This window comes from Nilaparvata lugens, chromosome 10, assembly GCF_014356525.2.
Source record: "Nilaparvata lugens isolate BPH chromosome 10, ASM1435652v1, whole genome shotgun sequence".
Classification (NCBI taxonomy): domain Eukaryota; kingdom Metazoa; phylum Arthropoda; class Insecta; order Hemiptera; family Delphacidae; genus Nilaparvata; species Nilaparvata lugens.
This window is the reverse complement of record NC_052513.1, coordinates 16,392,469-16,409,840: the sequence shown is the minus strand read 5'-3', so window position 1 is coordinate 16,409,840 and position 17,372 is coordinate 16,392,469. Positions and strand designations below refer to the sequence as shown.

The window sequence follows — 17,372 nt, the reverse complement described above, 5'->3', positions numbered from 1 at the left end:
TCACGAATTCATGATATTTTTAGACAATATTCTAGTGTATCATTACAGAAAATGTGTGATTTGACAAACCTTCTGCGCAAACTCAGTTCTGACAGCCGACATTTCAACGTCCATATTGATGTCGTCGGCAGGCAGGAGGGTGGAGGTGGGTGCCTGGCGGAGGTCGATGTCGCGTGTTGCGTCATCCTCGTCACTACTACACATGTCGTCATCTCTGTTGATCATAGTCACTTCGATTGGCTGACGTGACTTCACCTGCATCTTGTACATGCGGCCGCTCTCTCGCTATACAACACACCACAACACAAAACATTTCAGTTCAACTATGTATTTTATATTAGTCGCATTCATTTCATCGTATTTTATATCAATGAAATCAGTGTCATTCATATCAGAAATTAATACAATTACAATAGATAAAGGTTTACTACCAAAGATGAACAGTGAACAATCGAAGCGTTTTCTTCATTTATAATCTATGATACTATCATAGAGAAACAATAGCGTAAGTAGATATCCCATGGTATAGGGCGTTTATGTCACAACTTTTACTGTTATCTCAAGCCAATAGTTCATGTAATATTTCCCGTGAAGCTGTGTGACGCAGGTAGACTCTCATAGTGTGCCGTTTATACACTCTCACCCCAACAAAACAGTAAAATTCGACAATAATCAACAGTAATCGGCTTGAGATAATAGTAAAAGTTGCGACATAAACGCCCTATACCATGGGATATCTACTTACGCTATTGTTTCTCTATGATACTATTCAGCCCTAGAATGTAAAGCACGAAAGTTAAAAACTATTTCATCATCCTCCATATAAACAGATCGTGAATGAGAATTGTAATCCCAGCAATATTTTCGTCTTTGGTTACAGTACTTCTGGAAAAAGTTAGTTATTGTGAAGTGAACAACTTTTATATCAAATTTCAATTCAAATTCATTTTGTTTCCAGAAAGTACATTTTACAATATATTCCCTGAAAATTACTCCCTCTAATATGGAACAAGTCCGTGTTTAGAGGAGGAGTCAATACAATAATAGACACAATACAAGAAAGAAAAAGTTGACTTTCTACTGCTGTAGTTTACAAGCATAAGCTATTCAATCATATTTACATACAACAATACTAACACATAAAACAATTGAAAGAAATATAATTTCAAATTCTTAGCCAATAATAATAAAAATAGATTCAATAAACAAAAACTGATTGCTTCCTTTCTTTTGTCATAGTTCTGGAAACATTACCGATTTACTCAATGCACTCATTTACACATTTGAAAACAATAATTTCTACAATATATAATTATTATCATGAATAGAAGAATAATAATAATTTCTCATAACATATAAGTCTATGGTACTTATTCAGGATCAATACTAAACTGCATTCAAAAGGAATGCCAATTCTGAGTTAATATCTGTAGAAAAAAGTAATTTTTAAGCTTCAACTGATTGATTTTTTCTCTTAATTCTTACGGAAATTTGGGGCCAGATGATATAAATGTCGCTGCCCTGTGGTTGTTTCCTATAATAATTTTTTGAGGATATAACAGTATAACATGAGAATAACATTTCGAGTAAAATTTCAATGGAGTTGCGGGCGGAGGAGACTAAATGCAGTTTGCAAAGCTAGCAGCACAGCATTCTATATCAACCAAAGCACGTGGATTCCAAGTAACGGAAGAGGCTAAGTACGCGGAACGGAAATTTGAAAAATAGAAAATGAATTTATTAAAAAACAATAAACAAAGTGGAGCAACATATTATTTTGGCCGACAAACGTCGCTGATTATATCCGAAACGTTAGAACCGACAACACAAGCTCGATGACCATCGTGGAAAAAGAAAACTCCAAGCAATTTTGACAATTCACAATAGAAAAAATACTTTCAAAGGACCATGTGTAAGCATCGGATTACATCGCAACGAAAATAACAATAGGACTAAGAAGTAACTAGGCCTAATTCTTTGATTTTTTAATTATTCAGTGGTCATAGTTATGAAGTAGAATGACGACCATTCAAGGTAGAATAAGTGAAAAGTTTTTTAATATAACAGACCTGTTGCAATGTTAGTTGCAAATTGAACAAGCTACACTGTTTGATCCAGAACCATAAAATAAGAACAATCAAAGAGATCGATACGAATTTTATGGAATACTGAAGTCTGTGAGATATTACTTTCAACATAAAGAGGAGAAACCCACCATCAACAGTTTGTAGCATAGACACAGACGGGAATCCTGCGCACAATTGGATGCGCCGTGTCATTTTGCTTTACGCTCTTGTGATGAACACATCTCCATAACATACACAAACATACGACTTTGGAACATTGCCAGTGGAGGGGAGTGGGACACACAGACACAAAAGAAGGAGAATGCTGCTAGGTAGTGGGAGAGTTTAGTGGAGGAAAGAGCATCGGACCTCTCCGTCATCGAGAAAGAGCCGTGTTAAAAGTAATTTCTCGCGGACTTTAGTCAATATGCTGGAAAAATCCATGGGAAACTTGAAAATGTACAAGAGAAAGTGCATAACAAAAAAATTGTAGTGACTTCTCATTTACGATTTGGGATTTATGTCTCAAGACTGTTTTTTATGCACTGAAAGGTGATTTCAGATTACTTGAATCTTGACTACAACTTATTGGAGTTGACAGCTGACATTCATTTTCCAACGATAGTCATATTGTTTTACACTTTATTCAACTCCTATGAATAGTATACCATATACAAATTTATAAAGTTGTTAATACATTCTAAAATACCGTAGCTTATTTATGAATTGAAAGTCCAAATTACCTGATCAACCCGTATAGGCACTTCCAACCTGGTTCCTTCATTTGCTTTAATCGCAATCGTCAGTAAGTCTTTGTCAAAACAGCCGCACAAATCCTCCTGAGTAAGATAGCTTTTGGCCACATTATTTTCGTCTTCAAATACATTCTTCAAACTCTGTTCTATCCACTGAAAAGGAAAAAGAGAATTAGAATCTTGATTAAATAATAACTGAACAATGAATTTATTAATAATAATCAATTTATTTGTTCACAGTAATCATACAAATAGAGTTGAACCAACAAACATAAGAAAAAATACACTCTCTAGATAACAATAATAATTATATAAACAACAATATTGCACAATTTTGATGGTAAAGGTTATAATATCATATTTCCTATGAAAATTAATTAGCATCTGATCACTCTCAAACAAGATCACATATCATTTGTGTTATTTCTAGTGCTTTAATCACATAGATGAAAACTATGTTTATTTTCTCCTCCGTCAGTATTTATTAATAGCAACAAAATACTATCGCGAACTGTTTTACTTATTTAAGGGTGATTGCTCACAGAGTTTACTTAGGAGTATATTATAGAAGCAGATAACCCGTGATCCGCGATTAAAAACTTGAAAAAATGAAATCTTGAATTTAAAATAGGGTTATAACTTGTGAGAGTGAATGGTTGCTAGTCTTTTCTTTTTCTTTCTGCATTTATTCATGCATTTAAAAATATTTATAGTGATATTTATTCCTGCTTGCAAACGTGGAGTATTGTATACTTCCAGCAAGTAGTATTTTTTATTCCAATTCACAAATTTATTTATAAATACCAGTATTTATTTTATTAATCTTCATTAATTATTTTTTATCTTACTGAGCTGTGTGTTTTTGTTTTTCTTGTTGATTCTGATTGTAATATTGTGAGTTTGAATAAATAAAATTTCAACTATCCTCGGTAAATTAATAATCTATATGCAAAATTTCAAGTTAATCACAGTTCAGACGTGATCATGCGTCATTCGTGAATTTCCAATCCTGTACGTGTATGAGCTAATTCTAGACTAGCGGGTAACCCGTGATCCGCAAGGGTTTGATTAAAAACTTGACCAAATGAAATCTTGAATTTAAAATAGGCCTATAACTATCCTCGGTAAATTAATAATCTATAAGAAAAATTTCAAGTTAATCAGTCTAGTAGTTCAGACGTGATGATGCGTCATTCGTGAATTTACGATCCCGTATGAGCCAATTCTTTCCTTTATTATAATAGATATAGATACCCATACATCTTTGTAAGATCTCGGAACTCGGAACGCCTAACCGAAGTATCTATTTCCTTCTAAAGGTGCAATAAGAGGCGTTCTAGCAGCGCTGCTAGAACGCCTCTAAAGAATTGCAACTTAAGACCTCCGGAACTCGGAACGTCTGACCGCACTCTATGTGCACACAGAGTTTTGGTTAACATTGAACTAGTTTTGGGTAACATTGAACTAGTTTTGGGTAACATTGAACTAGTTTTTGTTAACATTGAACTAGTTTTATACAAACTTATGTTTATTTCATTTTGAAACATTTTATTTATTCAAGAAAAACTCACCTTGGTGTGTAAGTCAAGATTGTTTTCATATTTTTCCAATTCCTCAATTTCATTTCTCAAACTTGTGAGTCTTTCTGTGTTTTCTTCTGAATTGATTTCTTTGCATGCACCTCTGGAAAAATTAATTAGTTTTTAATTAATATATCTGATTGATTTAATATAAATTTTGAGTGAGTGTAGACTATTTCTATCACTTCACTTGAAACTTCAAATAAAATAATATTGAATCATTTCAATTGGAAAAAATTGATATTATTTTCAAGTGCATATCTTATGAACTAAGTAGAAGTATATCTGCAAAAATCACTGCTTCCTCGTTTGCTGTGAAATCATTCATGAGGAGAATAAACAGCAAGGGTCCCAACACTGAACCCTGTGGTACACCATGCTCTACTCTCCTGATTCTTGAAGTCGCTCCCGTTATTGAAGTAGCTTGCATTCTATTTTGCAAGTAGTTATCTTATAACCCAGACTAGAATGTCATCAGAGTAAAAGTGCTGAGTGATTCGACAATATCATAAATTCTTAATTACCATTGTGAGGAAAATGGGCTATACCGTAGCTGATTGTGAGTAGATTATAATATGACCAATATGAATCTGTGAAGCTATATTATTGCTGCTTGTAGAGGGTGAAGCCCTACTAAGCTCCAGTCTTGTGCGTGGGTACTCAGACTGATGATGATGATGATGAGAGATGAGTAAACCTACGGCTTTAGAAGAGTTTTGAACCACCTGAAAGAGATTTTCAAAATAATGATATTCAAAGGAGTAAATTCTCCAAATGGTCACTCTCACACTCTCACTGTCACTCTCACTGTTTGGCAACAGGCTCATACTTCTAAATGATAGCTTAGCAGCGCAGTCACCAAGCCAATAGCTTTCCTAATTGATTGCTTTTTCAAGATTTATTTTCCCCTCTTTAGAGATGGTTATTATATCTCTTTATTTATTAATACAACTACAAATCAATTATATGGTAGGATAAGTTAAATATTATAAAAGGAAACCTCAAAGATTATTTTTTAACCTCTCAGTTATTTCGAAATACACAAAATGGTCACCTAAACACCATTTTCTGTGGGCCTTATACTGAGTTTTATAGCAGACTACTTTATTGAGACAATGCAATGAAAATTCCACTTACTTCCACTGAATTATATTCTTCGTCTTCTTTTCTATTAGACCGATTCCTTCAAGCACGTTTGTAATATCATAGATTCGTCGTTTTTGTTTTACCATTAATAGATCGGCAGCCTGGAAAAAAACATGTAACGAATTAAATTGAGTAATCTGTTATAAGATTGATATAACATAAGTTGTAGTTGATAAATAATCCTTAATTTATTTAGTAAAAGTCAAGTTATTACTAGGTGATCAAATAATACCATTGTTATTGTCAACATAACCTCAACATTTATATGGAACATGCTTTCAATATTTCTCTTTTGGTAAATGAGAAAAAATTTAAAATTATTGATAACTATAGGAAACACATAAATTTTCAAGAATGATTCAGAATTTAGCAGATATATCATACTACTTATTCTTGGTTCACCTTCACGAGTCAAAGCTTACGGTATTAAGGCTAATTGTATTTATTTCTCATGTTCATGATTTGAAAAAAATATCAAACACATAAATTGCTGAAATGATCTATGATGAAACATTTAAAAAAATCAAGATCAAGTGCGATAAATAAAAAAATGAAAGATTTGGCTACTTTTAGATTGTTAGGTTAGTGTTCAATAAAGTGCCACGATAACTTGAATGATACTTATATTGTTTGTAATGTTATCGTGTTAAAGCAAAATAAAGCTATCGTGCTGTTTTTAATGTAAATTTGAAAATTAAAAACCAATAATAATTATTTTAGTCACCACTTTCAAATCAAGAACTCCTTCCGGAGCTTGTTGTAGAAGACCGACGAATTTTGTAGTCAAAAGTCCCAGTGATTTTTCGAATCTACTCATAAACTGAATTGAGTTGTCAGAACCGTCCATTTTGTCAATTATTATTCAAGCAACTATTCCATAAATCAATAAAAATTCTGTGAAATATTGAATGAAACGCAAATAGTACGCGATTTAAGTTTCAACAAGCGAAGCAAATCAGGAATGAAACACAACGAATGCGTAGTGTCACAATTCTGCCAACCTACTAACATAAATCGGTAGCCTTTTTCTGATTGGTTCTTGGAACAACGGATTAGTTCACGGCGAAACGCGGCATTTTCATGAAATTTGAATTTGAAAGGTACTGTCTATGTTCCTTTTTGAATATTATTGCGTGTCTACGTATATAAGGTTTTTGGAAATTTTGCATTTTAACTATAATATAAAAGGAAAAGGAGCTTCCTTCATACACAAATATTACTGTGAAAATTAGACTATAGAATAATTCATCACCGACCTTCAACTGCTTTCAACTCTTTTGATGATTGTATCTGTTTACTACAAATTATTAGCATTGTCAATACAATCAAACCAAACAGCCATTAGTCGTTTTTACACCGATATCTCGCCCACACGACAGGACAGAATTGATCTTGATACTTGAAGTTCTTCCACTGGAAGCGCGTTTGCGCCATGGGCGTCAGATTATTATTCATCATAGTAGAGCTCAATTTCCTTTTCATGGTTCCTGGTGTCGGTGTGGTCAGATTCTTTCCTCAAATAATGTACTCTTGTAAAGCCTTAAGTTCATTTTTAAATTGGTTAACATTTTCTTACAATTTTGCTGACCTTTAGTAGACGACAGTTCATTCAAAGATCGGCTGTCTTTACGCAGCTACAATTTTAACCTTTCCTATGATTGAACAAAGATATTTACAGCACAATAATGAACGATATATCCTACCTTATTAAACAAAAGATGAAATGATTATATTTCTCTATGACTGTAGGCCTACTCAACTATATTTCACTGAAAAAAGGTAGAGGATTTTATAAAAAAGAAGAGATTGACATATAAAAATACAATTTATTAATTATTATATTTTTTAGAAAATAAGGCCATAATACACAAGCTTAAACTACAAACCAGTTAATGGTCTGAAGTTATACAGTACAACTAACATTCAATACGACAGTAAAAATATAGAACTCAAAAACGTTCTGTATTGAAAAATAAGGGACGGAAAATATAAATTAAAAGTGATACAAACGATTATAAAAAAGGCGCAGCCAGGAAAAATCTATAAAAAAACATTTAGAGAAATACTGATGGTTTGAATATAATTTTTTTAAAATATAAAGATTCAAAATGACATTAGAAAGGAAGAAATGATGTTTATAATATTTAAACATAATAGTGAAATCACAAATGGACGGAGTTAAGAACTATAAACCCTATAAGTTTAACAATGTATTATAAATTCAGAAAACAATAAAAATAGCTTTAATAAAAAACACACATGAACATAATTAATGTCTGTTTTTCCACTTAATACTTGCAATAATTATTAACACTCTCAAAAGTATATAATTTTAAACAATACACTCTTGTCAACAGTATTTGAGATAATTCAACCGCCAACTTAGTTAAATGATGCTTTAAAAATATTTCTATATTAAATGTCCAATTTCAAATATGAAATATTATCTACAAAAGTAACAAATTATTCTAAACTTACATCTAATTAATATATTAGAACACGCTTGTGCAAGGTGATTGAAATTCCATCATTGTTTTTAGTTGCACAAAAGCTAAACTTTAATCATGATTAATTCCACGAGAACCAATCAGTGGACCCGTCTATTCAAAAAGGCCTTCTCTGATTCTCGACAAATTAATCACGGTTCAAATTTAACCGGCTTTTGTACAACCGGACCTTTGAGTTGTAATAGAAAGTGGAATGATACGAAGGCGTCTAGATAAATCCATAAAAAGCTAGCAAAAAGGCACAAGAATATAAGGCTAGACGAAAAATTTATATAAGTTGAAAGGATGTAACAAGTGGACAGGAATGACACAGGTGCAATTGCATGCTATTATTTCAAAAATACTATTCTAGACTCCATTGAGGAAATAAGTTGCCCAAAGTGAAGATAATACTACATATTTTTTTATCAAAATATTATTTTTTAATGAATTCAAATGTAAATATTGTAATCTCTCAAAACCTCATTCATTACTAAGAACATTGTAAAACACTGATTTATTTATCTACATTTGATTCAACTATATTTAAAATCACTAGTGTTATGTAATCGTCAAATGGTTAGAGCATTGTATAACACTGATTTATCTATCTACATTCTATTCTACTATATTTAAAAACACTAGTGTTATATAATTGTCAAATTTCTAGTATAATATCATATTTGTATCAAATAGCAAATCTGTCTCATGGAGTGATATGTTTGTAAAAGAATATTCCATTACAACAAATTGCATCGTCAATTTTTTAATTGAGATGAATAGCTTGAGTAACTTACTTTGCTAATCAATGAAGGCATTTCTGGCTTATTTTTATAAAGCAACATAAATACATAGAATGTATAGATAAAAATACGATCAATAGATCGTGTCAGATAAAATATGTTTCAATGTAGTAAGTAAGATAGAAATATGTTGCATTGTCACTTCTTAGTAATTATTCATGAAATGATTAAAATCAATATCTATTTATAATATCAACGATCCTAAGCAGGAGTTTAGACACTCAATATAGTTTTACATAATATACTGCCCTACTAAGCAAAAACGCAGTATTTACAATTTACTAAGGAAGAACGCAGTATCTACAGCTCAGATACTGCGTTCTTTCTTAGGAACATCACTTACTGCGTTCTTGCTTAGTATATTAGAGGCGACCATATGATATTTGCAGTGACTGACAGTGTGTAAAACAGCTTAAACTATAAAGAAAAGATTCATCAGTGATGATAAAGTTTGCCTTCCTCTATGATATAATTATATCTATTCTGTTTTAACAAAAATTAATTGACTGTACTGTATTTTTTCCAAGGTGTTTGTATAATTTTGGTGGTTTATACTAAGGAAAAACTTAGTACTGCATTTTTACTAAAGTATTCTCAAGTATTATTTGCTTCTTCTTAAGTATTGGAATGAAATGTTGGTGGTTTATACTAGAGAAAAACGCAGTACTGCATTTTTGCTTATCCCACTTGTGATTAAAGATATGCTATTGACCGGTAAAAACGCAGTATCTGCTTTTTAAATGCCCTAACATAATTTTTTGTATTTTTTACTATTAAAAATAATCTTTCATGTATGTTGGTTCTTGTAAAATTATTTACGATTAAAATTTTACCGGCTTTTGTGCAACAGTGTTTCAAAATTCAAGTTTTAAAAATGATTATGAATAGATTAAAGTTAGAAGAACACTATGATGATGAGCTGAGAATGAATAAGTTTAAAACTATGCTAATACTAGACAAGGCACAAATAGTAAGACCACTGTGGCATTAGTAGACGTCAGGTTGTAAAGTGTGAAACTGCTTTTCAAATCATAGCAATCGCCAACCTCCGATGATGAATAGCAGACCAATTCCCATCAAATAAATGTTGGATCTTGTACTTGCTGCTCCCATCTATGAACAACAGAAAATTAGAATAATATTTTAAAACATGGTGATAATTCAGGCATCTGCAGTGAGGTCTACGTTATAATGGGAGTATTTGATTGGTGTTGCTAACCTTGTCTAACATTCTTGTATCATCTTCCTATAGTGAGGAAGATACGTTGTAATAGCAGTATTTGGTTGACATTGGTGTTGCTATCATTCTTGTATCATCTTTGTATAATGTTCTTATAGTAAGGTTCACGTTATAATGGCAGTGTTGCTATCCTCGATCATCCTTGTATCATCTTCCTATATTTAAATTTAGTAAAATCGAAATGAGAATAAAATACAGTGATAATAGAACTCTGAAATAAACAACTAATATTCATTATCATTATTTGAATAATAATTCCTAATAGGCCTGCGTTCGATGAACTTTTTTTCAATTAGCCTATTTTGCTGGTTCCAAATTATTATTATATCTGTTGTAAAGTCACTGCCGCCAGCCTGAACGACTAATAATTTAGTAGTAATTAATATTGTATAAAATATTTCCTCCTTCTTTCCTTCCTTAACCCCTTTTAGTTCTTTAATTAACTCCTTATTTCTTTTTATTCTAATTATTATCATGTTCATTATAATTTCTCATTATGATAGTAATCCTTCTATTTCATTTCTTGTATATTACTCTTGATTCACGACAAATAAGCTATTTTATTTTATTTATACTTAATTTTAATTTAACGTTCTGAATAATTTTGTTTTGATCTGGCACCTGCTGAAAAACCCACGTGTTTAGCAGGACCCAACAGTGTAAAAATGTTTTTCTAATGAAATTGATTGATTGAGTGACGTCCACGTTATAATGGAAGTATAAGATTAACATTAATATTGTTGCTATCCTTGTATATCATTCAACAAAGCAGATAATGCTATCCTTTCCTAGCACAGTAACGTTGCCAGATCCTTATTTAACAAAGTAAAAATATAATTAACAAAATATTCAATCTTAGTTTTGAACTGTTTTAAACTAGAGAAACCTATTTAAAACTAATCTCTCTAGTGATATTAATCCTAGATTTGATAATGATCCTGAGAAATCAAGAAAATTTCATAAAAAATTATGTAAAACCAGGAAAAAGCGTATGCTTTGTCAAAGGAAACAGCGATCAATGGATTTAAAATTGACTCACTTTGTGAATTAATGAGTTTTTCATAACGTTTTCATAATTGATTCTATGAAAACAATACGATCTTCACTGAATAATTATTACAAATAGCTGAATCACCATTTTTTTCCTAAAAAAGCTCACATTGCAAAAAAATAAAGTATAATGTTTTCTGATATAGACAATAAGATATTTTGTGAATTGCCTACAACAGGATTTGGGTCAGTATGTCAAGTTGAATTTTCACAAGAAATTGGTCATAGAAATTATTTTATTCAGAAATTTATTTATTCATTTTTACACTCACTGAGCACATTTAATTAATTCCAAGTACTATCTATTATTAATCTTGGACATTGACAACATTGAATGAAAATTTCTTATTCCAAATAATTCCTAAACACAGTTTATTCATTTTGGACATAAACAAAGTTTATATATTATTTAAATTTATGAAATTACAGAAACAGTATGAGCAAATTTATATTTTCTTCTAATCACCATTTACGTTTCTTTCATTTACACCAGAACACTATGATGCTACTATTTGGATACCAATATCACTAGTTTTAATTCAATATAGATCTATAGTGAGGTCCACGTTATAATGGCAGTATTTGATTAAATTGGTGCTAACACGGCAGAGAATTGGCAACGCTGTTCTACTATCCTTCTCCATTATAACGTGAACCTCTCTAAAGAACACTATGATGCTACTGGGTAGGCTGCTTCTTTCTAGATGAAAATAGTGTACTGAACAATGGGTACGGTTTTGGGAACATGGTAACTGGTAAATTGTTCCAGTTCCAGTGGTAGATTGTACCAAGTCACATGTCTAACAAATTTTTCACCAAAGTGTTTCGTTTACTAGCGTAGGCTGCTGTACGAAGTTACCTTCTAGAGAGTTGGTGTGAACTTTTTCCACTCTATCATTTTAAAATATTATATAAAGGAGAAATCATTTTATGAATGTTTATCAAACATTATTTTGTTGATTAGTTGGTTGTATTCTGTGGCTATGCTGCAAGACCAACAACAAGCTATCCGCTTGGGAATTCATCCTATGTCCTATATCCCCGCTTGGGGATCCATCCACGGTTCATCCTATCGACCAATGAGAGCTCTTCGATGTGGTATAATGTGAATGCATCGCGGTCACACGATTTATTTACCGATAGCTAGATTTTGGAACATTTACTGTCGAAATGCGGAACTTTTTACAGGTAAATTGTGACTGGAACAATTCACCCTGTTCCCAGAACGTACTCAATGGGCAACCAGATAAAAAATAGCTGAATTTGCACTTACAATGGCATAGTAGTTGCACCTATCGCCGGCACAACAGTCGGCGCACTTCCAGTCCTCATACCAGATGTGCGAACAGGTTGCCATGAACCGGTTTCGTGTTTTCGCGCACTGCTGCTTGGTGGCGCACTGCTTCGACACAAAGTACTGCTTTTGTGCACCCTGCGACCAGAACGGGATTGCTGCAAACAGTACAAACAAGTTAGTTTTGCTAAAACAAGTACAGTCAATCAAACAATCTCTTTATTCAAGGCATACTAGTGACTAGCAACTAGTCATTGGTTCTAGCTATACAAATAAGATTAAAAAGGCCGAAACTGGTTGTTCTTTTGAAATATTTTAAATAACGGGTACTTCATGTTCTTATTGACCGAGCGAAGTGAGGTCTAAGATTCCATTCGACGGTTTGGCATTTCTCTTAATGTTTAAATGTTGCGCATTTACGGCGAAACGCGGTAATAGATTTTCATGAAATTTGACAGGTATGTTCCTTTTTTAATTGCGCGTCGACGCATATACAAGGTTTATGAAAATTTTGCATTTCATAATATAAAAGGAAAAAGGAGCCTCCTTCATACGCCAATATTGGAGTAAAAATCAGACTATAGAATTATTCATCATAAATCAGCTGACAAGTGATTGTACAGATGTGTGGAGTATTCTCTGTATTTCCTTAAAGTCTATAGTTTCAATCAGGTACTTGTGGATGAGAATATTGCGTGAGGTCTACTGTTCACAGAACTACTAGTATTGTTTTTTAACAAATAAGATTATACAGTTGACTAAAATCCTAGCATTTGCTGGGAAGGGAATAAGGAACGAAGGGATTGAGGGGAATAAGGGATCAAGGGACTAAAGGAATAATGGATTGAGGGACTAAGGGAATAAGAGGTTGAGGAATTAAGGAGTAAGGGAGAAAGGGACTTGGGGATTAAGGGATTGAGAAATTCAGGGAATAAGGGACGAAAAGATCGAAGGATTAAGAGACGAAGTGACTAATGAAGTAGGCTACGGGAAGAAGGGAATAAGGGGGGAAGGCAAAGCACCTGGTTTCCTAAAAAATTTCCCTCCACTGACAGCGTGATTCTTGAGCCCAAAGTATGAAAATGGTATTGATAGCTGGAGACATAATAATATTGTCTCCATAATATGAAATATTATTTCATAAGATTTTCTTAAATAATTCCTCTCTGAGGGCGGCAAACGACTTTGTTACCTACAACGTTTTCCTCCGCTGAGAGCGTTATTACATTGTTGAGCCCAAATTATGAGAAAGGAGTATTACAATAGTTGGTCATCTATAATTTATATTCATAACATTTTCCAAAAAAAAATATTCCTATGCGTGCGGCAAAGGACTTGGTTACCAATAATTGGTTACTTCAGCTATAAGAGTATCCATTGAGCCCAGATTATAAAAATCATATTTTATAATAGCTAAAAACAAATTCTTTAGCCTATTTATATTTATTATGAGACCTTTTTATGATTTAAAAATACATTTTACCAATATTAAGAATGGACATGATGTCGTTCTTCTTCATTTGTCTGTCTGTTTCCAGACTGTTAATCTATTTGAAAAATGTATTGTAACGTTGTAACTACTAGGCCTATGTCACATAACCTAACGTTCTGTTCTACAGTATTTTATGGGTAATAAAATGATAAGTTACTTACTTCCCCAAACTATTTCAGTTAGACACATATCATGTTCCTGTTCACACGTCTGAATTGTTTGTTTACATTTTCCTGAGTTGTCATCCTGTTGATCACATACATAACATTCCAGGCAATTCGCTGAAAAGAAAATGAATTTTTGAAAAGGGGAAAAACCATCAATAGTTAATGATAAGTATTATAAAAATAATAAATATTTATGTTAGAATAACAATTGATAAATTAAAAATGAGAACCATCTAAGTTTACCAGCTTTAATTTTAGCAATGAGTAGTTTTCTAGTTAGGACAGTCCTTTATACAAAAAATTAGGCCTACTGTGTGTATGCCGTAGGCCTATTATCATAAATATAACCTAACTTATATACCGTACATGGAAAACCAATAATAGTAAATCAAGTTGATTTAATTGTAAATAAAAACTTAAAGAGTAGAGTGCACCATAAGAATATCTTGTATTTTCAATAAAGAAAATTTGGAATATTTATAATGAAAACTTAGGAACTTACCAACTGAAATTAAAGCTGAAACAAAAACTAAATTTAGAAACAACATTTTAGTTCTTGAAAAGGAAAAAACGTTATGCATTGACCCCACCCAACCTAAATCACAGTAGACAAATCAAACAAGTTATGTACTCCAACGATTTATTACGTTACTTATTAAAACAAAGTTTGCACACATTAAACTGAGGATTTACTGATAATTAGTTGTTTTAAATGATAAATTAGTTTTACAAACATACAAAGTATAAACAATCACTAAAGTTAACTGTAACCTCAAATTCGATCAACATCAACAACTTGACTGATTCTGATTCACGATCATTTTAGCCAATACAATAGGTAAAAATAAATTCAAGGAATAACGATTAGAAAATACTGATTCAATAGAAACCTAAACGGAATTCAATTTTTTTTAATAATCTTATTCATTATAAAATTTTCTTCATCCAGCAAATCAGTTAATACATTTGTAGAATTCTATTGCCTTCTCGATGGCGGGAAGTTTAAAACAACGTTGTGATGAACGGTTATTCTAAACCAGAAAATATAACATTCAAGTAAATTTTTCAAAAGAATGACAGAATTCTTACTTAATATAAACATTATTTCGATTACAAATAGGCATCCATCATCAAATTTGAGAATTCCGTAATTTATTTATTCATGTCATTATGTCAAATTAATGTTTGGGAGAGAATCAACAGGATAAACCCAATACTGTCTCCCCTTAATTCGGTATACTTAAATACTTACTTCGCTCTTTGATTTTTTTTTCAATAAAGGCGATAAATATATATTTTTCTTGTGCATGGGTTATCGTTGAGATGATAAAACACCTTGTCTATCGGCGGGATTCAAACCCACAACCAGCAAAAGCGCAACAGGCTGAATTTACAAAATCAGACCACCACACCACGCAGGCATAGATAAACGATAGCGTAAGACCATCACACCACGCTATTGTTTCTCTATGACGCGGGTCAACAAAATAATATAAAATCTAACTTTGCACTCTCAAATATTAAGCTGCAATAGATGGATAATTTTTTAAATCTAGAATCTCTGGGATTCAGTAATCTTCATCCATGACCAATTGACAAGCATTTGCTGGTTTGCTGCAAAGCTTCTGCTATTGTTAATCATAGATAAGAAATTTTAAAAGTAAGAATTAATAACAAAATTTGTCGATGCCATTACCATTTAACTTAGAAAAGTTTAGTTGAATTTGGAAAGAGGTTATTAATTTAATAAACTGCCTGCTCATATTAAAGAATGTGATATTAATAGTTTTAAGGTTTGTATGTCTTGCATTTGTTAAAATGTTCTGACAATAAATGAATCTTGAATCAGTTAATCTACAAGTAAATGAAATATGAATTCAGAAAAATAATTTATTTTTCATTAATAAATATTTCCCAGGGACAAGACATTCCTTCACTTTTGTTCAATAATTTGTTCCAATATTTTAAGAGGCTATTCTAATGCTAATCCAAAGAAATAGGGTTATGAAGTGATAAGTCAAGTTCTATTTTTTATCAAATGCCATTTGTGGAGCATTTCTTTATTGCCGTTGATATCCATTTCTTTGGAAATAAAATAATAATTCTAATGAATAGAACCAGTTGAATAACAAATCAACATTAATCTATTGAGACTTGATCATTAAAATATTTCGTGTAACAAGGGTTGATGTTTATTCGAAACAGTAAATAAATAAGATAATCAGATATAATATAATGTAAATAATATATTTAGCAAGGTAAATCATACCAATTTTTGAAAGTACCGTAGTGGAATATTTTTCAAACCAGTGTAGATGAACGAGAAAACACATTATTGTATGATTTGTACTTGTGTAACAATAAAATAAATCTTACTTCAACAAAATAATTATTATTAATTACTGACTAACAATTTTTGTCAGTAATACATCAAGTTGAACAGCACCACTACAAAAAGCACTTCTCGAAGTGAAAGCACTTTCAAAGTTCAACTGGTGAAAAATACAAAATATATATAATGATAACATTATGAAGTAGAAAAAATAAATGAAATATATTACAAAACTGATTCTTATTAACAAATTTACATTTTTTACATTTACTGTACAGCTTTTTTGAATATTACATCTATAAATAATAAATATAATTACCTTCGAGAGGTAGGCAATATTTCATAGACTCATAAACACGGTTTATCACAATTTAAAAATTCAATGTCATTTTTGTGTCTTAGAATACTTTTTGTCTCAAAATGGTAATGACGTTGTAAATTTTGATGGCTGGACCCAACTTGAACCCCAGGAGTGACGTCAAATCAGACTGCGAGAGCATGAGTAGGGCCTCTCCATCAATTTCCTGTAGAATAAAAACGTTCAATCAAACTGAAGAATACACATAAGAATCTAGATAACATCTCTAGGGATTCCTCCCAAAATTGCTTCCATAACAACACATGACAATAGTTCATTATACATACTATCTAATTGAACGAGCGTTAGTGAGTTCTCATTTTTGAATTACTGAAGACCAAAGTCGTTGTCCGTCTGTGTGTATGTTCTACAATAACTTTAGCAAGAATTGATTAATCAGCTTTAAATTCAAATTCTTCGAACCTTTTCACAGGTCAAGTTTTTTGGACAACAAAATTGACTCATTCCTTCGTCCTTTTTCATGTTATAAGAATAACATTGAAAGTGCATAAGAAAAAAATGTCATGATTCAGTCAGCTGAAGAATTCTACTACGGTTTTTCCATGCATTCATAACATCAGCTGAGGCTATTTGGGAGCTATC

At 31.8% G+C, this 17,372-nt stretch overlaps 3 protein-coding genes across 9 annotated transcripts in view; all 3 read right to left on the bottom strand.

The window, feature by feature from the left end:
- Positions 1-27: 27 nt before the first annotated feature.
- On the bottom strand, positions 28-6,521 carry LOC111052331 (transcription factor E2F5). Its single transcript, XM_039436446.1, has 5 exons — positions 6,272-6,521; positions 5,539-5,648; positions 4,393-4,504; positions 2,810-2,974; positions 28-285 (listed from the first exon to the last, which is right to left on the bottom strand). The coding sequence occupies exons 1-5, from the start codon at positions 6,392-6,394 to the stop codon at positions 43-45; spliced, it is 753 nt and encodes a 250-aa protein (XP_039292380.1). The 5' UTR covers positions 6,395-6,521; the 3' UTR covers positions 28-42.
- Positions 6,522-7,353: 832 nt separating this feature from the next.
- On the bottom strand, positions 7,354-14,886 carry LOC120353290. Its single transcript, XM_039436445.1, has 4 exons — positions 14,582-14,886; positions 14,074-14,193; positions 12,400-12,578; positions 7,354-9,949 (listed from the first exon to the last, which is right to left on the bottom strand). Exons 1-4 carry the CDS (start codon positions 14,658-14,660, stop codon positions 9,866-9,868), a joined length of 462 nt encoding a protein of 153 aa, XP_039292379.1. The 5' UTR covers positions 14,661-14,886; the 3' UTR covers positions 7,354-9,865.
- Positions 14,887-16,104: 1,218 nt separating this feature from the next.
- The window catches only part of LOC111054987 (lethal(3)malignant brain tumor-like protein 3), a 69,558-nt gene continuing 68,290 nt past the window's right edge, over positions 16,105-17,372 (bottom strand). For all 7 annotated transcript variants that reach the window (XM_039436439.1, XM_039436442.1, XM_039436444.1 and 4 more), the window contains one exon: positions 16,105-16,935. In XM_039436439.1, the coding sequence (XP_039292373.1) occupies positions 16,810-16,935 (126 nt within the window). In that variant the 3' untranslated portion in view covers positions 16,105-16,809. The remainder of the gene's footprint in view (positions 16,936-17,372) is intronic.